Source organism: Berghia stephanieae, chromosome 10, assembly GCF_034508935.2.
Source record: "Berghia stephanieae isolate SIO BIC M18660-M18661 chromosome 10, UCSD_Bste_1.3, whole genome shotgun sequence".
NCBI classification, from domain to species: Eukaryota; Metazoa; Mollusca; class Gastropoda; order Nudibranchia; family Aeolidiidae; genus Berghia; species Berghia stephanieae.
In genome coordinates this window covers 32,129,690-32,152,486 of record NC_088369.1, presented here as the reverse complement: position 1 = coordinate 32,152,486, position 22,797 = coordinate 32,129,690, and the positions used below count along the sequence as shown (strand labels likewise).

The 22,797-nt window shown below is 35.5% G+C and overlaps 1 protein-coding gene across 1 annotated transcript; it reads right to left on the bottom strand.

The window, feature by feature from the left end:
* Window positions 1-3,687: 3,687 nt before the first annotated feature.
* Window positions 3,688-22,136, bottom strand: LOC144980980 (DNA replication licensing factor mcm7-B-like). Its single transcript, XM_078929012.1, has 16 exons — window positions 21,963-22,136; window positions 20,121-20,200; window positions 19,054-19,218; window positions 18,465-18,595; window positions 17,672-17,852; window positions 17,028-17,165; window positions 16,496-16,600; window positions 15,336-15,413; window positions 14,616-14,697; window positions 13,719-13,850; window positions 13,038-13,121; window positions 12,081-12,292; window positions 10,662-10,843; window positions 8,092-8,175; window positions 7,342-7,620; window positions 3,688-4,804 (listed from the first exon to the last, which is right to left on the bottom strand). The coding sequence occupies exons 1-16, from the start codon at window positions 21,991-21,993 to the stop codon at window positions 4,597-4,599; spliced, it is 2,172 nt and encodes a 723-aa protein (XP_078785138.1). The 5' UTR covers window positions 21,994-22,136; the 3' UTR covers window positions 3,688-4,596.
* Between the last annotated feature and the right edge of the window lie 661 nt (window positions 22,137-22,797).

Below are 22,797 nucleotides of genomic sequence, written 5' to 3'. Positions count from 1 at the left end.
TAATTTCTATTTGCTGGGTTTTTTTCCAGAAAGATTTATAATATAAGATACCTTGCCACTAGTTAATAATATTCACATTTATGTACCTCAACCCGGTCAACTTGTTCCATTCCTCCTCCAAAAACCAAGTAAAATTAATAACAGGAGGCAAAAATTAACTGAACTTTTATGCAAACACACAGACCGACCCCTTTCTGACTGCTGAACTCCAGTAAAAAGACATTGTGTAATTACTTCTTTTTTTTTTTTTGCGTTTAGCAGGTGTATGGAAAATATACTGAGGGTTTATAACATAGTACTGAATTCCGTAAATGTACAGATAATTGGCAACCTTGAAAAATAATGAGTCAAGGAGATTTTATCTCAACAAAGTAATGAATTTCCTACGTCATCCGAGCTTTTCAACTCAAACAAACTGTGGAAATACCTAAGTTTTGTTCGTTTTGTTAAAAAATATTAATGGGTTGATATATATAATTTGGACTTTTACGAATCGGGTTCCACATCTTTATTACTGCTTATCATCATGATCATTATTATTTCTATTATCATTATTATTATTATTATTATTATTATTACATATTATTATTATTATTATTATTATTATCATCATCATCATTAATGATATGACTTTTATTGATACTGTCACCATTATCATGTTGGAATAAAATTGTGCTATACGATAATGATCGTTTTATTTTTTTTTTTATTGTTTTGAACGGTTTAAGTTTAATTAGTTGAAATCAGCTTGACTGGGTTGGATCTTCAGACCTCCCACTCCACTTGCTTTGTCTTCTCTTCTATCCCCCTTTGTTTGTTTTCCGAGTTGCTTTCTGTCTGACTTGGAGTGGGATTACCTACTTGGTTTATCCTGCCCCTGGCTGGAGGGAAACAGTAAAATAAAATGTGAAGTTATAGATTTACGGAGATGGTATTTTTTTCCTCTCTGCTATGACTGATATATTTAGAGTGTATTCCTCTTGGTGGGATCCTGGGCTTGTTTCTGGATTCTCATCCATCTCTTTTAGGTGATCAATTTAAGTACACTGAGTACCATTCCCTGTGCCAGATGTGTTTCTTCTTACACACTAAATCTAAATCAAATGAGAGTTTTAGCTGATTTGTCAGTCAGCTGTATTTGATCGGAGGTAGTTGAGATTTCACTGGCCAAGTTTGTAGGCGTAGAGAACTCACCTCAACAGCAAAGTAACAAGTAGTGGTGCCAGTCCCAGGTGCAATCAATAATTTTTTTCAGACCCCTTTGACCATCCAGCCGTAATTGGGTAATTGGGTCTATAAATCTGGTGAAAACTACTTTGTGACCGACTAGCATGATATCCAAAGGGTAACGAGAAATTTTTACTTAGGCCTTTCTTTCTGGCCATGAACAAATCCTCTCCATCTTGTCCAGCTCTCAATTTGTTGCTATTTGGGGATTTCCGTTTTCAACTCATCCATTACTATTCCATTCTCCAGCTACTCTATGCTGCTGGTTGATACACTGAGTTGGGTTAAATTCAGAGGCCGTGGCTCACAAGAATCTGGAGTACCACTATATTGATACACTGACCAGTGTACCCCCATATTGTAGATTAGAGTTTGTTTGTTTTGTTTTTAAGGGTTTTATGGCGCTTGCAACACATTAAGGTCATATCAGCGCCAATAAAAAAGGAAGAAAATAGGATAGTAAAAAGTTCTAGAATTACTTAAAGCACAAAAGAAAAGGTAAGACAAAGGGGAACTGGTTCAAATAAGGAACAGATGTAGATTCCAAGAGCACACCATCAAAGTACTTTGAGATCACCTAAAAGTCTCATCCAGACACAAGCACAGGTCCAACTAAGAGGAATACACTCAATGTTTACCAATCATATAATATAATAGGAAACTAAACATGATACAATGCATAACAGAGAGTTGATTTACAATGAAAAAAATATCATCTCCCAAAACTATAACTATACATTCGACTGTTTCCCTCCCCGGCAAGGATCAGGACAAAACTAAGTAATCTCATTCCAAGACAATGACAGGAAACAATTGGAAAACGGGTATGGGGGGATAGAAGACGCAGTATGTACCTCCCTGCCCACTATGGGAAGATTAGAGTGTACACCATGTACTCCCATTGAGAGATGACAAATTGTAAAAACAAAGACTGACCAAGAGAAAAAGTGATAAATCACCTGGTGTTAGTTAACTAATACATGAGCTTTTATATACTGTTATAGTTATAGCCCCCATCACCGCTGCGAAATTTTTATTGTCTATTGTCTTCCTACTCACTTCTTGTTATCAACATAAGTGCCTGCTCCACTCACTTTTCTGAATTAAAAATTCACCCCAAATCCTGGAGCATACTCAATGTCTCAATCGTTTCTATGTTACATGTTTTTGTTGAGAATATTGGGCTATAAAGCTTAAACTTAAATGCAGGCCAACTAACTTCGCGGCGTTTGTGTGTGTGTTGAACCTGTGACCTCAAGAAGTCGGGGAGAGAAGGCTCTAATAAGACCAGGGTTAGAAGCAACCTTTTTTTGGGGTCGTGGATAGCTCATACGGTAGAGTCACGATCTCCCCGGCCAGGCAGAGTTGTCATACCAGCAAGGTCACCGGTTCGAGCCCCCATCGCCACTGCAAAATTTTTATTCTCTATTGTCTTCTGGCACTTTCCTACTCACTTCATTTCTTGTTGTTATAGTGCACTGAAAAGAATGTACAAATTTTACACCTGAACATGGTGAGAAATGTGAATAAAGAGCCCATTTCAAAAACATGTCATTGCCCCCATTAGGACTTGAACAAAGGCCGACAGGTTAGTAGCTGAGTGTCCAGACCAGCCTGGTTCAAATTTTGAAAATGTCTAACCAAAAGTAGAAAAATATGTAATTTGAGACCAAAACAAGCAAATCCATAAATGTTGTCCTTACATCAAGTCTAAAACCATCTAAAGCCTCTGGTACTCGTACACGCACATGATAAAAAAAAAGATAAGCTCAGCGATAATCAGCAATATTGGAAAGTAAATTAAAATCATACAAGAGATACTTTAAAATAGAAAAGAGCATTTCTTGACTAAAATGATGAATCCGTCTACAAATCAGACCCTGCCCCAAGCCAAAGTGAAACAAAACGATAAAAAGCAACATGTAGGGAAAGAACAAATGATATGGGAGAATCTCGGAAATAAAAAAAAATTAAAAACCCAACAAATTATAATATTTCCTTAATTCTCTCGAGTTCACCCTCATTGAAAATCAAAACAAATTTGTTCGATTTTCCATGCATATGAACTCGAGAGTTAATCATCCCAAGGGAAAATTGGTCTCTGGTCCATCCCAAGGAAAGACAGACTGAAATAATTCAGGAGTCCGCCACATTGCAGCAGCAATGAAATGAGCTAAGGCGACTTGACTTGCTCAAGGCCACGAAGTGCAAGAAGGGAATCAAACTCAGTACTCTCTGCATATGAAGAAAAGAGCATGCTGTCTGTAAGGACATGGGTAGATGTAGAATCAACCAGCCCAAGCGGTCAAATTTTCCCAACCCTGAAAATAATTCCAGTAAAATTTCCTTTATCTGACCCCATTGGGATAAAGTGGGTTAGAATAAGAAAAAAGAAAATTCAATCCACCATTCACTCTACACACCATTAACATTTTTTTTTGAAAAGAGAAAAATAAATCATTTTAATATCATCTCAATTTATTATCAAGAAGACAGAGTACGATCTCATGAAATAGTTGGAATCAATGAAATAATTACAATGTGATTGATGACCCAATGTTACCATAACTAGTTATACAATTTGATGGATATCAAGTACAGATTAAGAGAGAGAGAGAGTAGTATATTTTTCATGGTTGTGCCTTGATCGACAAATTACTTGCCTGACTGAAATTTTACTCGAATTGACCAGTTGGTATTAAATTATAAAATTGAATTCCTCACAAGCTCAAAGATTTATTGTAAAAATTAATATTTTACAGGTTAAGAAATGAAAGTGAAAATATAAGTACATTTGGGGTTGTACAAAAGCACAATAATATAACTACTCGCTCTTAAGTTCATAACATCAAATATTTAATGTCAATTGATAAAACACAATATTGAGATTTTTTTATTTTTGCCAGCTAGAGGTGATCAGTTTTCATCCCATACTTCATCCATTATAATAACACAAGCTTTTGAATTTCGAGTGCATGCTAAAAAAATTATTAATCAATGCTTTGTCAACCATAAAAATGGTAAGCTTCTGACCAAACTGATTATTTGCAAAGCACGGCATCTTTAGTATACAGATCTAAGCATTTGGATTTTTTTCATCTCAGATGGTCAAAACTTAGAAAAAAACAACAATTTTCAATTCCTGTTATTAACCACCTTCCGTTTAGGGAAGTTAGAGATCAATACAGATGTGCTCTTGGACAATTTTGTCAATCCAGAGTTGCAGCCAACAAAACATTTGATATAATTAAAACTGACTCTTAGTCTGGTGAACTGTGTTGTATTCAAGGCCCACTATTACATTCCCAATTATCTTATCTTGACGTAGACTTTCTAATCTATAAATTATCAGATCTACAAATTTCCATTTTAAATAAAAGTCAGCCTGGTTCTTGCAGAGTTGACCTGCCACACATTGAGTTCCTCATATTCTTCAATGCAGACCTGGACTTGGTCAGGCTTGTAACCCTTGGAGGTACACACCTCCATGACATCTGACAGTTTGAGGGATCGGACACCAGTGGGGGGTGCCATGTCACGTACAATCTGGTATACTTGGTCAATGGGATTCAGGCTCCTGAAGGGCAAAATATACAGATACCGTGAGATGGTTTTTCATTAAAATAAAATTTCTTTTAAACTATCAAAGACTTAAAACATTTGAATTTAACAAGGTAAACAGTATCCATTGAATTGTAGTCCTTTAGTCTCAAGTCAGAATATGTTAAGGGGAGGGGCGACACCTGAAATATCGATTTTTGTGTCAAAATATAAAATTTCAGTTTTTTATTTATTATAAAAGAACAATCATTTTTTCACATATTTTCAGCACTGAGAAGGTGATTTGGATAATATAAAGTTTGTAAATCGTCTTTCATAAACATGGAGTCGATATGAAAATATCAAACTTTTCAATTTTTTGTGAGAATTCAACTGAAAATAATAGGGCTGAAAAGCATTATAATACATATCGATGTTGTAGATTTTGATATCGATAGTTTAGTCTACTCTTTGCCCATCTAGTTGACAAGGTTTCAGTCTCATAAATATCACAATATGGGCAGGGGAGGGGTTTAGAAACTGTTAGTCGCGAACAAAGATTGTGTGTCAAACAGCTGATAAGAGGTCAAGTTGTCAGGTAAATACAACGTGATCACGAATGGTGCGATCTGATTGGCTGACCTTGTTCTCGACATCCGACTCCGCGCCAGGGATTGGATGTTGAGTCAGGGTGAAAGTTCGCATCTATTACTATTACTTTTACTACGATTTGTTTACATTCCGATTGATCAATTGTTTTATCAAATTTTGACACGTATTCACGTTAATTATCTCTAAATATTTCCAATTTTTACTGGATTGTTATAAATATACCTAAAGTGACCAAAAAATCCAAACGTTGGCAACAATTATATGCTACATAAGCCAAGAAAGCAAGAAAGTTATGATGGCTCATGGTTGATCCGTGGCCACAAATCTTTGATTGGAATTGGGTGTGTGACAGTAGTATTATGATAAAGCGATTCCAAGCAATGCCGCAGCGGAAAGAAATGAGATGGGCTATTCTTGCCGGTCTTTACCACGGTTATTCCACCAATGACTTCCCTCAACATAAGTATTGTCCTCCTGAACCGGACTCCAGATGCTTTTATAAAAAATATATTGCTGCCCATGTGTATCCCGTTGACACAAGCAGCGTCTACATACACCTTTGAATTTTGATTTGCTTCATGCGCACTTGAAGCCTGTATATGATTTGTTGTGAGATGAAGACAGCACAAAATCCAAACGAAAGGTTTCATAATTCTGTTTGGTCAAGATGCCATAAAACATACTTCCATTCCCTGAAAAAAGTTGAGTTTGGTGCAGAGTATAATTTTGGTCCAACAGAAATAACATCCCTGAAAGTGTCTTTGAGCATCGGTGGACTGGGAGAACACTCCCAGATGTTGAGTCAGGAAGCAGAGTCAAAAAGACTTGACCAAAGCATAAGGGTTGCTTAACATAAAGAGAAAAAAAAAGAGGCAAAATGAAAGCTCAGACCCGTGAAAAAGCCCAGAGGGAGGCAGAAAAAGAACACGGGGACCCTCATACGGTGCTGGTATGTTTTGAGCTGGTTGTACCGTTTTGTCTTATTATTTTCATTCATTGTTATCTTTGATCTCGTTTTTCTCAAAATGACATTTTTTAACAATCTTTTTTATCTTATTTTGTCATTTATCAATCAATTTGTTTAAAACTTTGCATGTCTAGAGCTATAGTAATTATCTAAAATCATACAGAAGGAATTTTAAATATCTTTATTATTTTTTGAAAAATTGACATTTTTATGTCAAAAAACATGATTTTTATCATACCGAAAAATTATTTTTTTTAAAAATTTATAAATAAAAATCTATTAAAAATATTTTAAAAAAGCTCTGTATTTTTTTTTATAATATACAAAAATACAACCATGCAAAATTTCAAGAAAATTCCATGGAAACTTATTGAGAAAGTAACTTTTAAAAATAGCACCCAGAGAAGAGTAAAATCCAAGATGGCGGCCGTCACCATGGCAACCGGACACGCCCACCGAAATAAATCACATGGTTCGAATCCATTGGTCATAGGCAATGTCCCAATATAAAAAGATATTGGATATAGCCATTATTCTTGAAAATAGTTTCAGGTGTCGCCCCTCCCCTTAAAAGGAGGAATATTTCAAGGCACGCGCATTTCAGCATAAATAAAGTGGAGCAATATCCCGTCATTAGTGGTAATACTGGTAAAATATAAAATGTTTTATACGCAAATCATACTATAAAAAGGAAAACATTGTTAAAGAAATAATAAATATGGATAAGTCCCTTGTAACCTGACTGTCTACAATAATGTTTGAGGGCCTGGAGCCCAAGCTGAAGTAAATAGCAGAGGACTTTAAATAGCGGAAATCCTCTAAATAGCGGAAAGTTGAGACCCATGTTTAGAGGGAGTCCGTGGGGTTGGAGTTTATCCCAGCTGTAGGTCCAAAACATACGTTTCATCTCAGAGACTTTTTGAGGCTAATTTTATTTTATTTGTTTTCTGGTATTGCCATCCATACACTGCAATAAACAGTCCTACCACCCTTACCTGGTCTGGTTGTCCGAGTTTGAATTGAGTGAGTCCCTGGACATTTCCATCAGCCTGATGGCCTCATTCACATCCTCTTTCTCCACATTATCAGCCAGCCGAAGACGAGCAAGGGCCGTAGACAAACGCAAGATGGCCAGCAGTGTACGGGCAGAGGTGAAGGTCATGTCTTTGTTGTTGCGCGCCTCTTTACGCATCTCCACATAAGCACCTGTGATGTAGTCTGCAAGGGACTCTGGGACGCAGGGATTGCGTGATTTGCAGAGGGAAACGTATCGTCTGTGAAGGTACAGATTGCAGCACAAGTCACACATGAGTAAATTGAATTCCATCCTTATTTTTGTGAACTGTCATATCAAAATTCTTAGGGTCATTCAGTTTGGTCAATTATCCGTCTATTACAAAAATAATATTTAGAAAAGTTTTTCTCTAAAATTTTGGTTAAAAAATCCAAATCATATTTTTCTCCAAAAAAAAAAACATATCTGAATATATCAATAAAATCTGTATAAACAGTAGGTCTGCAACAATATACATTTTGTTTACTTTTCTTTCACTTTTGGAAGTTTGGCAAAAAAAAAAAAAATTCATTAATAGGCGTTTTGAATACTAAATAGAATAAAGTTAATGTAAACTATGGCCAAAATCAAACAGCTATCAAATCTAGGGTGTTGTGACATATTTTTTATTGTGCACTTTGGATTCTGATTAAATAATTTTAAAACTTTCATGGGCATAAGTTTGACCTACCTGATAAGTTTCATCTCCAAAGGCTGGAAACTGAGTGGGGGGTGAATGTTGTGTTGATGAACGTAAGTAATGTGTTGGGCAAGCCTGGGACCAGAAATAAAAATAATGACAGCTAAAAAGTTATGGCTATAGAAAGCATCACAATTTCAATTCAATAATTTTTCCTTCCTTTTGAGGTTATCACCAACATTCAGCCTGTAATCTGAATGATAGCAGACATGCCACATGTATTCCACTTCCCTGCTCAATCTTGTACACAGAAAATAGGGAAATTTATAAATTTCAGATTATTAGATTGGTTCATGGAATGTGTGATAATGAGGCATAAAAGGATGAGGAAAGCATACTGCTCTAAATAATAATACAGTAAAATTACTTTAAACCGAAAGAAGCTAAACCGAAAAATACCTTAAACCGCAAAGAATTTAATAAATTGTACTAGTTTCTTCATTATCTTTGTACTAATTCTTACGATGAACCGAAATACTTCTAAGCAGGACTTTCTTTAAACCGAAACAACTTGAGAGACCTTCCCTTTTTCTCTCTCTATTTTTCTTCAAAAATTCGGGAAGGTGGCCACACGCAATAATGCCCGGCGATATTAAACAAAGAGCGTAAGTATAAGATGAGGGTGATGGGTGGGGTGGGGTGGGGGGGTAGGCAAACACTTTAATTACTGCACTTGGGTTTGGCCAACATCACAATCGCACAGACTGGAAAAGGAAGACAGCGGGTGACTGGCAGGCGAAAAATGAGGAAAGATGGGGAGTTGAGGTGTAAAATCACGCAAGCGAGATGTTCTCGCTCGTGTGTTGATGCTTTGGAACTGACAAATTTTCAACACGAGAATAAGGAGGGAGGGGGGGGGGGGGGGGGGGGGGGGTGGTAGACAACTTACCATTGACATGCCACTTCATTTCCCCTTTGTTTAAATGTGTGGTGTGTGTGGGGGGGGGGGGGGGGGGGGGGGGGGGGGGGGGGGGGGGGGGGGGGGGGGGGGGGGAGGTTCTATGTAACTAGGCCTTTGAACCTAATGGCTTCTCAACAAAAGAGGGGTGTGTAGTAGACAGCTTAGCATTGACAATTGACACGCCTTTTCATTTCCATTTCACTTCACCTCTGAGTAGCTGCGCGTCATTCATTATCAATTATCGCACAAGAACTTTCGATCTTATTTTAGCTTAGCATTTTACTAAAAGATGTCTAAAAGAAAGCACTGTGCTTACACGTTGGAGTTTAAAATCAAAATACTATGTGAAGTCGATGAAAAAAAAAGTTGATCAAGACAGAGATATATAAAATACACGGCATCCCGAACTCAACTCTTTCAATAATTTTGAATTGAAAACGAAAACCCCCAAAAATATTTTTTAAACACACCAAAAAAAAAAAAAAATAAATTTAATGGTTACGAAGACGGCATTTATTCAACAACTCCATTTAACGGGAAACCTATGATACGATTAAATGAGCAAATTCCTTAAACTTAAATAGTTACTACCCTTGAAAAACATTGCAAAACGGGAACTTGCTTTAAACCAAAATGTCTTTAAACCGAAATGGTTTAGAAGGTCCCTAAAATTTCGGTTTAAAGTAATTCTATTGTAATAATAATAATAATAATAATAATAATAATAATAATAATAATAATAATAATAGTATTGTCACTTATTCTTCTTTATTTCTGTTGATCATGTAGCGATAAACTGAAAGCCACTGTGGTAAAATTTAAAATAACTAAGAAAAATTCAATAACTGAACAAAATTACCGTTACCCGATGTGCTCTCTTGTATCCACCCCTCACAAAACTCCGCTAAAACCCTCTCTGTGCCAACTTATCCACAACACCTTATTCGTCTTTGTGGCCTCTCTACTTCCCTACTCACCTCCTAACCAATCCCACCCCAACCACACCAGTCCATTCCTATTTGATGGTGAGAACACAATGTGCTGGTTGAGAGCAGTAATGATGTAACTCCGTAAAGATGACTGAGTTACAATACTAATGCTCTCTTTGGCACCTACTACGAGTACCACTATTCTTGGTTGTGTAAACATATATATGTACACTCAAATATCCCCCACTACGCTACACCGACCACAAAGTCACACAGTTGAACAATTTAATGTGATGCATTGTGTTGCGTTTGACAGTGGGATGAATGATGGCGATGGAATAATAATACCTCTGGAAAATCATAATAAGTGTTTGAGGTATGCCTAAAACATGCCTAAAACAAAATAAAATAAGTCCCTTGAATTTCGGTTTAACCAGTTTTTACTGTAAATAATAATAATAATGGACTCTTACAGAATGCATGGTAACCTCAACCATGAGGCTCTTGGCGCTTTTATATTTGATTGTCTCTGGTTTTTAACTCATTGAACCCTCCCCCCCCCTAAAAAAAATATAAAAAGGGGTGTTGAATGTTAGAATATGAAATGACATTTAATTCCTTACATTTCACACATTAATGCATAATTTCATTTAATTCAATTGGTGTGCATGGAAATCTGACCTCAAAAGGAGCATTTCATTCATTAATCTATCAATTCTCTCATTACCCACCTGAGATCGTTTTCCCTGTCAGCTTTGTCCTGTATCAACCAGAGCAGGTCAAACCTGGATAAGAGGGCAGCGGGCAGCTGGATGTTTTGTTCCACAGACTTGCGGGGATTGTATCGGCCATAGGCGGGGTTGGCAGCAGCCAGGATGGACACACGGGCATTCAGACTTGTCATGATACCAGCCTATGGAGATAACAGTACAAATGTAATGGAAATGTGTAGACAGACTTGTCATGATACCAGCCTATGGAGATAACAGTACAATTGTAATGGAAATGTGTAGACAGACTTGTCATGATACCAGCCTATGGGGATAACAGTACAATTGTAATGGAAATGTGTAGACAGACTTGCCATGATACCAGCCTATGGAGATAACAGTACAATTGTAATGGAAATGTGTAGACAGACTTGTCATGATACCAGCCTATAGAAATAACAGTACGATTGTCATGGAAATGTGTGGTGAGACTTGTCATGATACCAGCCTATGAAGATAACAGTACAATTGTAATGGAAATGTGTAGACAGACTTGTCATGATACCAGCCTATAGAGACAACAGTACAATTGTCATGGAAATGTATGGAGAGACTTGTCATGATACCAGCCTATAGAGATAACAGTACAATTGTAATGGAAATGTGTAGACAGACTTGTCATGATACCAGCCTATGGAGATAACAGTACAATTGTAATGGAAATGTGTAGACAGCCAGATAAAGGATGTGGAGAACAATGCAGTCATCAAATGTAATTATAAATAGCTTGCGGAAAAAAAAAAAACTTACCTACATCAGAAATGGAACTTACTTATACAGGAAAAGGGATGACATGACCCTCTTTATTTTAATAGCCAGCGAGACGAATATCAAGATTTATGAAAAGACGGCACTCGGGAAACTGCTAATAGAAAGGAAAAAAAAAGCCCTGAGCCTTTATTTCTACCTTTTGCTATCTTCAAAACCATGTATTATTTCTTCACCATTGTGTTTTAATTTCTATTCCCACTCTAAACAGTTCAAAGCTCCTTACAACTCCTGCCCTTCGTGTAAATAGTTTTTTGTTTGTTTGTTGCTTTAGGTCTCTTCCAACACAATTGAGGTTATATGAGAGACCGCTGAAACAAAAAAACAAGCAATCTAACAAAAATAGTACAAATGTAAATCAAAATCATAACCATAAGATATCATAAGCTAAATTATAAATAACCAAGAACAAACAGGCAGAAGATTTACAGAAAAAAAAAAAAAAAATCCCCTGTCAAAAATACAATCACAAACCAAAGAAGCAGGATAGGCTAGTAAGAGAAGAAGAAACGACATCACTATCGGATCGTACACCCATGCGAACATCATAGGTATATGATTCAAAGGTGATGCTCCCATCCAACCACCCGCTGTGTAAATAGAATGACCCACCTTGGCAATAGAGATAGTTTGCTGTTCCATGACTTCATGAATGGCGGTCCTGTCACTGTCCATCATTTTGTCAAACTCGTCAATACAGCAGACCCCTTCATCAGCCAAAACAAGGGCACCTCCCTCCAAGTTCATCTCTCCCGTCACTGGATCCTTCATGACAGAGGCTGTCAAGCCAACACCAGATGATCCTCTACCTGTTGTGTACTGGCCTAGAGGCAAACAATTCAAATCAGCATGATAGTCTATAGAGTTTGTTAAATTTTGCTTTGAGATAAAATACATATTCCATTTAGAACACTGTTTTTTTTTTCTATAGAAAAAAAATAATTGGTTTTTTTTTTCATTTTGGCACTTAGAATTTTAATAAATTCAAAACCATTTCTATCACTTTGGTTCATTTTTATATGAGGCTGAATTTTTCTATAATCAAAATTATGATATTACGAGTCCAATACAAAAATGGAATTGATGCTTGGAATCTAAAGCCATTAATTGAATAAAAACAAACTACTCTAAAAATTCAGCAACATGGGATGAAGACCAATAAAGTCCCAGACCAAATAATTACACAGCAACTCATCAAAACTATTTCAAGCTCCTGTAGCTCAATTAAATATAGAGTATTTACTTGAGTACAAACCAGTCTGGTTCCACCTAGTTAAATCATGGGAGAGGTGATAGCTTAAAAATATTTCTACCTACTTTCAACACATCTCTGTTCAAAGAACGATACAAAACTTGAATGGATTAATATATGGAGGATAAAAATAAAACCACTTTACTTAATAATTTTAAGAATGCCGTTGATAGAGCTTTGCAATATTAAATTTTCTATTAATGAGAGTGGGAGACTAGTTTTAGATGTAATTGTCCAGATATAATATATATCCCACAAGTAATATAAAGGGGTTATATAAAATGAATTATATGATATGATATAACAATAATACTTACTGCGGTGTGCAAGCCTGTCAATGTAAGACAAAAGCTGTGATTTGGCAACTCCTGGATCTCCCATCAGGCATATATTGATGTTTCCTATGGGGATCGGGGTTAAACAGAAAGCGAAAAAAAAAAAAAGGGGGGGGGTTGAAAAAGAGAGAAAAGGGTCAAAACAATGCTTGTAAAAAGTATCAATTTTCTTTTTTTTTTTTAATTTGCAAAACAGAATAAGATTACAGAAACGTTTACATACAATATAGTAATATAGTAATAGTGCTATCTGGCCTACTTTGAACTCCAGTGTGTATAACTGAAATTGCTTACTACCAATCCAATCCCTTTGTTACCACATAGCCGTTATAATGTCCACTGTTGTGTTCCCCTTGAAAACAACGAAATTTTCCAATTCCGAGTAGGCAGGTCTGATTTTAGGTGCTCTGTGTAATAGACATTTACACATAGTGTACCAAAAGTATTTAAAGAAAGAAGACTATCTATTTAATCCTACAAGGCCCCAGCTTGATGGAATTATTTATGTTCCCATATCAGCATGTAAATAAGTAATCATTATCAAATAGTTGCCTTTGATATCAGAAACTTGTTTGGGTTTTTTAAGGTCTCTTCTAAAGAGGTCAACTGAAAGATTTCAATTTTAAAACAGTTCTAGGCTTCAGCATTCTATGTTCCACTGACCTCTAATTTTCATGCCCTTGGGTGACCTATTCACACCTCCTACCAACAAGAGTAACAAGGCTTTCTTCACGTCTGGATGACCATAGATCTCTGGAGCTATGCTCATTGACAATTTGTCATAAAAGTCATCAGCTGAAAAAAAGACAAAAAAAGCATTGTAATTATAGGGGGAGGGGTGCGGCACCATTTTAAAGAGGATTGTTGGTCACCTACTGGAATCAGAAATGAAAAAAAAAAAAAATTATGAAAACAGTTCACTTCAAAACCATATAGTGCTCGAGTATGTCACAGTTACAACAAATATTATTGTCCTTGATTCCCAGTCCAGACTGCCAGAACTGATCTCAACCATTTATATCTAATAGACTATGAATAGAATTGAGAGTGGTAACAAAAGTGAGCATTTCATTTATCTGACACAATCAATAAACATTATCTCTCTCGTTTGAAAAGAAATTGAAGAAAAAAAACAACGATGATTAAAGATCTAACACAAACAATCCAAAGTAAAGAGCAACAGAGGGTTAAACTGAGATGTAAATCCACAACTTCATAAGAGCATTGCATATGTCTGGTGGATTTATGTGCTGATAATTCAATTTATTGTCAAATATAAGGCTTGGACTAAGTTTGGATGATTTAAATTTCCTAAATCTGAAAATGTGTTATTGGTTTTTATCTTACACCGGTATCGGCTCCCATGAAGCATATTATTACTAACTTCTGGAAACTTCCATTTCATCAGTCTGATCATTTCAACTTTAGATTCACTTTAGGATATGATACCAAATGGAGGTGATGGGTCATAAATACATTCTATGATCATTCATGGAATATCGTTTCAATCCAAATACAGTCATGTTTTATCAATAGATAAAAAAAAAGGAAGTAACCAACCTGCCACCTGTTTCAGTTCATCTGGTGTTAATTCCTGAGCTTCATCTTCATTATCCTGAGATTTGTTCATCTGAACTATTCTCTGGGGAAACATTTTTTTTTAAAATGTTGAATGTTCTCTTGAAGTAAGTATCATGAACTTTTCAGAAAAAAATTTCAGAAAATTTTATGGAAATCTGGGTTTGAAATGAAGGTCTGATAATGACGATAAAAGTGGTGGTATTGGTGATTGTGCATTTGATGATGATGATGATGATGAGAATACTGAACATCCGAATTTGAAGAAAAATGTGTATAAAACTAAAACCAAAATTTATAAGAACGGGGTTATATTGAGGTCTTGTCAATAAAAATAATATTGCTTTTAATGGTCAAATCATTTAATGCGCAATTGTCTTTTGCCCAAAAATCAACTCCGGTTTGGGAATTTGTGTTCAGTTTTCCATCCTGTAAAAATTGTCAATACTTCCTCTTTGTGTGTGTGTGTGTGTGTGTGTGTGTTGTATATATGGGAGTATGTCACTGTGCCTTGTGAAGGATATGTTTTATTAGTGAGTGTGACCGGGTATGTGACTTGATTGTACATTATGAGTTTATTATGTCATGCATAGCATTGTAATCCAAAACAAATTGCCTTTTCTGAACAATAAAGATTATCATTATTTATTATCAAATGTCAGAACATTACACCACACGCCCGAAACCAACAAGAAAACTTACATGCGCTTCTACAAATGTCTCAGACAACAACCCTTGGGCAATCTGTTGAAATCCTTGTCTCATCATGGGTAGGAAGACCTTAAAGTTGGTTAAGGATCAAGTTTGCTGATGACACACTAACGAAGCAAATGTAGCAATGGGTTATATGTAATTCTGAAAGGTTAATGCTTAACTAGTGGAGAAAGAAATGTGCTAGACCTACTACAAGTATCAAACAAAAAATATGTATATTATTCAACGTGCCACAGACATAGATGACAGTTGAAGCTGTGACAAAATGTCATTTCCGTAATGTGTTCAAACACAAAAAGGCATAAACATTTTTTTTTTGTTTTTTTTTTTTGTTTGTTGCTTTAGGTCTCTTCCAACACAATTGAGGTTATACGAGAGACCGCTGAAACAAAAAAACAAGCAATCTAACAAAAATAGTACAAATGTAAATCAAAATCATAACCTAAAGATATCATAAGCTAAATTATAAATAACCAAGAACAAACAGGCAGAAGATTTACAGAAAAAAAAATATCCCCTGTCAAAAATACAATCACAAACCAAAGAAGCAGGATAGGCTAGTAAAGAGAAGAAGAAACGACATCACTATCGGATCGTACACCCATGCGAACATCATAGGTATATGATTCAAGGGTGATGCTCCCATCCAACCACCCGCGCATAAACATTAAATTCTACTTTTGAAAACTATGAATGAATTTAGTTTAAATCATTTTCTCTTGATTTATATAGAGGAAAATAAATCATTAATTGAGGGCCTGGCACCAAAAGAATGGCAAAATAGTTTCATAAAGGGATACCATTGTCATTGTCCAAACTTATTCATCACTTCTGCTATTTTTTAGATGCCATGTTCTTTACCTCGAATGATATTATTCAACCCAAAAATGAAACTGGTGAAAGCTAAATCAAATCTATGTATATGGCTATTAAATTAATAAACACTATGACCTTTTGAGTTGATATATTACCAAAAAAGAAATAAAATTTGACTCAGGCTCTGTTTTGATCATGTCTATATTTTAAAATAAGTTCTATTCAGAACATTTTGATCAAAATGATTCCAAGATCACAAAATGTTCAGCGAACTAAGCAGATCTTAAAAGAGTCTCACTGTATCAAAAACTTCCATTAGTCTAAAAGGATACACCAGTAACATTAACATGGTCCCCAGGTTGTGCCTTCCTTGTTACTTCTCCTCTGCAATAGACTGTCATGGAACGAGGAATGTTGCCCACTGGAACTTGGTCTGACTGGATGGTATGAACAAAAATTACTCACATTTATGCAAAAATTGGAAATGACTGGTCTTTGAATTAAACTAAAATCATGGTCTCAATATTGTACAGTACAAATGGAAGTCAGAAGAGAGTATCAAGCAAGAGGTGTGAACTGTTGAATTCTCTATTTTCTATCTGATTGATTCAAGTTTTGAAGATTAAAAACAAACAAAACTATTCAATCATTCGTAGTAGCAGCAAGAACAAAGTGTTCATTCACAGGAGGGCTAGAAACATTATTTACAAGATACAGCCAATGGCAAAGGATACAAAAGGCACTCAGAGCCACCACAGAGCCTTTCAATAATTATGTCAAAGTAACACACAAAAAAAAACAAAAAAAACTGAGTCAACGACATACAGTATCGTAAGCCCACTTAACATGAGCCAAGAAACTCACATGCTCTTGAATTTTGATTTCCTGAAATTTGGTGAATTTTGAACCGCGTGTCTGTAGATAGAGTCTACCTCCTGATCTGTTGGTTGTACACGCTTGACTGGGGCACATCAGAAGAGGCATGAAGGCTGTGCTACCAATCTGGATGAGTTGGGAAAGAATTAAGTCAAGGGTATGGGTAAATGCAGAAAACTGAACAGCAAATAACAAATATTAAAATCACTATGTGATGAAAGTTCATATCAGTTGTATGCAAGGCCATTTCTGAATAGTTAATTTTATCCAGTCAAAAAAGAATTTGTGGAAAAGCAGTGGATGTGTCACAGAGCTTGTTATCCATATCCCATAGATGATTGTGTACCATCAAAATCCTTGTCTGAACGAAATGGCTTTGGTTGTATGGTATATTCTTATTATTGAAAATCAAAATTAAAACAAAGCAAATCTAGACAATTTCGGCTGAGGTCTGCTTTAGATTAGGACCCTGATGTGAATTCCTCTATTTACATTTAGATGTTAAAAAATATATAAGGTCAAAAAATAATTTCATTGGTTCCAAAATGAAAGTTCAAAAAACAATCAAGGTGAAACTCACATCTTGACAAATATATTTTTTAAATGAGCAGAAAAATTTTGTAAGAACCTACCGGCTGATAAGTCTCATTACCACAGGTGTCACAAGTGTAGGTAGCCACCATCATCATAGGTTTGACCTCTGTAGCGCGTGTGACAATGCCCTTGACTGAGACCAGCTTGCCGATATGGGCTGCTTTAATCTCACGAATGGATGTGTGCTTCTGCTCAGACGGAGCTTTGAAATAAACCTCACTGGGGAATAGGGATTATAATAATACAATTGACATAAAACAACTGAAATAAATCAACTTAATAAATGATATTGATGAAAGCTTTACATTTTGATAATGAATGTTACTGCTGCTGTACCTGAACACACAATTTGATGTCTGAATTTTAAAAAAAAACAAACAAACAAGAACTGTATATAACCAAGAAAAGAGATCAAATTAAATGAGCGATTGATTAGCCAGTGCATGAATTACTTTCACTTGGAACCCATCTCGAGCCACTAACAGAAAGTCTACGTTCTATTCATCCAAATTTCAAGAAAAGAGTAGTATCGTATCCAACACAGATGCATTATTTTGAGTCTATTTTACATCAATCATAACTTTAAAATAATATTCTTTCTTGAACAACTTTAGGAAATTGGATAAATGCCTTTAAAAAGTTTTATGAACAGTATATAATAATAAATAAAGTTTGTTTACCGGGATAATAAAAACAAATTTTAAACAGTTTCCTTGTTATAAGAATTTAAAAGATCTGTTACTAGATAAGAATAGCAAGAATTGTTTTAAAAGAAAATCATAGCTTCAAACCAATAGTCCATTTATTACTATTTGACATCCATTTGCTTACTATCGTCTGATGAGCTCAGGGGGATATTTGTTGGCAGGGTCTCTCGTCACATCCTGGTCATTTGGATGGTTCCTCTGTTCCATCAACAATCTGTGTTCAATGTAAACATCTAGGGTATCTTTGTTGGATACCTGGGAATGTTTGAGTGGAGGAGAGACCAAGAATTATGATATTAATATTGCTTCAATACCTTTGTGAACAACAATTTAAAAAAATACCTACTAAAAATAGCAGATATCCTTACAATGGAAACAATCTTTTAAGTTCTTGGTTTGAAATTTAAAATTTTCATAAAAGAACTTTAGGAAATTGTCAAAAAGAAAGAGTGCCTCAGATTACTATTTATAAAACATATTGTGAAAATTTTTTGTTTTTAGTTGCCAGCATGGAAAAAAAACAAAACATAAAATTCGTCCAACTAAATTCAAGGTTTTAAATTTCATGGTAATTGCAACAACAAGGAGGAAAATTAAGTAAACTTGATAAAAACAGCTTGAGAAACAGAACAAATGGTAACTACTGAAAGAAGCAATTTCCAATCACCTTAATTGAAGCTTGCTGTAATTGTAAAACTGTAGAGCTCACTTACTTCTTTCACTTTATATTCTGGGAGCAACTCAAAAATGGCATCTCCAAAGATTTGAACATAGCGTCTACAATTCTCCTGTATTGCTTCTCCCAGGTCCAAGTCAAAATCAGATACATCATCAACATCGATGGTGATGCCAACTTGTTCTCTGTGAGCCAATTTTGTCTGCAGATTAATTTTTAAAATTATGAAAGATAATGCTAGGGTTAATAATATTTTCTGTGAATAAAATTTTATTTCATCAATTTGTAATTTATATAATCATTCAAATGGATTTAGAAATAATTGTTTAGACATGTTTGTTGTGCTGGACGACAATAAAAAGTTCATCCAGTTTTAGATTAGTATTAGTAAGTGCATTTATCCTGTCCATTCCATTGGTCTCAATCCCCTGCGAAATCTTTTTTGACATTAATTCTTAATAGTTCTAGTCTTTATTATTGTGTGAATGTTTGTTGTTGATATTTGTCTATTGTATAAAATTTGCTTTCATCGCTGTTTGCTGGAATATGTGACCAAATAGTCTGCACCATGTCTCTAATATTTGGGTTGATAGTGGTGTTTCGGTGTATTCTTTATGGAGTGATTCATTTGTAATAGTGTAGGATAGTGGATTTTCAATATGATTCTTAGCTGCTTTCTATACTATGGAACATGTCAAGTTTTTCATTTTTGTTCAGTGTAAGTTCCAATGTTCCATGGTTGTAAAATGAGGACTGATTGTAGAGCTTGATCTTTGTTATTTTGATTTCATCCTTTTTTATCATCCATATTATATTTGTTATAGTCTGTTCAGGGCAATTGTAAAGAGTTCTTTCTTCCCTAGAAGATCCTTCCTTTCTCAAAGCAGTGATCACATTTTCGTCGTCTTTTGCCAGCTTTATTCCTCCATTCATTAATAAAGTAATGATTTTGATATTTTTCAAAAGTTAAAAGTCTATAGTGCATATTTAAAGGTCTCAATATTGCTCGACTAGATACTAGAAATAAAAGTTTTTCCATTTTTAGGTAGATCTTACTTATACTTGAGAGGAGAGTATCTACTCTAAGTCCAAGTACAGACTTACCAATTGGGTTGCGTAGACAAAATCTTTGCCACCCCCAGGAATCTCCTTGTAAAATTCCTTCAAAAATGTTCCAATTTTCTCTGAAACAGAATTATTTTTATTTTTAATCAATCAAAGGTAAAATATGGGCAGAAGACAGAATATGAATAATCAGCAAAACTAAATCTTTGGATGAAATTGAATACACCATCTGGACTCAACAATACAAAATCAAAAACGCATTGCATATTGAATTTTTCTTTTTTTCTGTGGGAGGGGGGGGGGAGAGAGAGAGAGAGAGAGAGAGAGAGAGAGAGAGAGAGAGAGAGAGAGAGAGATGAGACATGAGAATGAGAGTAAGAAGAAGAAATTCAATCCCCCTACTTTTAATATTTACATTTACTTTTGCCATTGCATTAATTATGCATTAATTATACTATAATTTATAGTTATAGAGCTTGCTCATTTTGCTCCGTTGAAGAAACACGAGTCCGCGCTGGCACACCTCAGCCCACTGTTCACATTGTGTACCACATATAACTACAACTACCAACTTCAATTTTCAACGGAACTTGAATCTTGAACTACTGCTGCCTCGGGGCTTCAGTCAGTGACACTTTAATTCAGAAAAGTGAGTGGAGCAGGCACTTATGTTGGTAACAACAAGATATGAAGTGAATAGAAAAGTGCCAGAAGACAATAGAGAATAAAAATTTTTTTTCGCGGCGGTGGTGGGGTTTGAACCTGCGACCTTATTGGTACGACAACTCCGCCTGGCAGGTGAGAGCGTGGCTCTACCGTGTGAGCTATCCACGAACACAAAAATATTCGTTTCAAACTCAAAGTCATTACTAGATCCCTCTCTCACCCACTTCTTGAGATCGCCGATTCGTTCGTACACCACCATCGCGAATAATTTTGACCAGCAGTTAAGCTTAATAGCCAATATTCTCAACACAAACATATAACATAGAAACGATTGAGACATTGAGTATGCTCCGGTGTATGGGGTGAATTTTAATTCAGAAAAGTGAGTGGAGCAGGCACTTATGTTGGTAACAACAAGATATGAAGTGAATAGAAAAGTGCCAGAAGACAATAGAGAATAAAAATTTTTTTTCTCTATTGTCTTCTGGCACTTTTCTATTCACTTCATATCTTGTTGTTACCAACATAAGTGCCTGCTCCACTCACTTTTCTGAATTAAAATTCACCCCATACACCGGAGCATACTCAATGTCTCAATCGTTTCTATGTTATATGTTTGTGTTGAGAATATTGGCTATTAAGCTTAACTGCTGGTCAAAATTATTCGCGATGGTGGTGTACGAACGAATCGGCGATCTCAAGAAGTGGGTGAGAGAGGGATCTAGTAATGACTTTGAGTTTGAAACGAATATTTTTGTGTTCGTGGATAGCTCACACGGTAGAGCCACGCTCTCACCTGCCAGGCGGAGTTGTCGTACCAATAAGGTCGCAGGTTCAAACCCCACCACCGCCGCGAAAAAAAATTTTTATTCTCTATTGTCTTCTGGCACTTTTCTATTCACTTCATATCTTGTAGTCAGTGACACTGCCATTTACAACTCATTTTCACGCCTTTCGATATCTTACAATGTGCCTTTCCACATAAGCTAACTCTTGTGAAATAAAAATTGACTCTTCCGATATCAAATATTTAATAGAAATGATAGTGTGGTAGCGGTAATGAAAATCTAATACTAATGTTACTTCAACTTCTTTCACACAGTTGGTCTATCTATCAGTCACGGTACAGACAGTAGTACAGTGTCAGTGTAGGACAGTCAGCTGTCTCTGATGATCCTCCCAAGTTATAAAATAAATTACGAATACAACACCCACCTTTTTCGGCAACATAATCGTGTGGAGCCATTGTGCAATGAATAATAAACTAAATCAATTATAAAAAAACGGTAAAAATTTCTATTTCTTCAATGAACACAATAAACAAGAGAATCAGATGATCTAAGTTCTGAGTTCCAACGCTAAAATTAGCAAAACGCGCCAAATAAAGTCACATGATCAGTAATACTTCCGGGATAACTCAGTTTGTCCCTATGGTATAAAAAATATTAATTTGATTTGTTCCCCTTACAATGTCTTGATCGCTATAGTTTTAAAAATTATTATCTTTTTATTTTATTATAATATTTTTATAATTATTTTAGCTAACAGCTGATATTGTTAATTCCCCGAGGAATTGGAGAGGATAGTAATTTAATGTGCAAATCAGCAAAATTAATGTAAATGATTAGCCAACCCTGTTTTGTCAGCAGATTCGTAGACTTGGGAGTTTACCCCGAAAAAATAATCGAACTGAATGGGGGTCAAACTACAGACTTGTGAAATATTATTAATGACTCAAAGCTTATGAAATATTACTTGACCAGAGACTTCTCTGAAGTAAAGAGTCTTTTACATGTATGGACTATCACTTTTTTTTTTAAACGTCAATAGATATTTCGAATTTTCTAGTCAAATGTGACAAGGCGTTATATGAGTGTACGGCTGCTTGGGGTAGTACTCGGGAACAAAAGTGTGATATCAAAATACTGGTTCCAATCTCATTGGAAGTGTGAAACCAGTCATCCGGAGGATTGTAAATATGTGTACCTTGTACAACCGACCTTCTGGTTTCAAAGTGATGACATATTATTGTCTAGTATAAATAAATATA

What these genes read in the sequence shown, in the direction of transcription:
- LOC144980980 (XM_078929012.1), bottom strand. Translation starts at nt 21,993, where the DNA reads ATGGCTCCACACGATTATGTTGCCGAAAAAG. An exon ending in ACCATGTTAATGTTACTGGT is followed by an intron (nt 15,414 to 16,495) that starts GTATCCTTTTAG and finishes ACCAACTTTAAG; the next exon opens with GTCTTCCTACCCATGATGAG. An exon ending in AGACATTTGTAGAAGCGCAT is followed by an intron (nt 14,698 to 15,335) that starts GTAAGTTTTCTT and finishes ATGTTTCCCCAG; the next exon opens with AGAATAGTTCAGATGAACAA.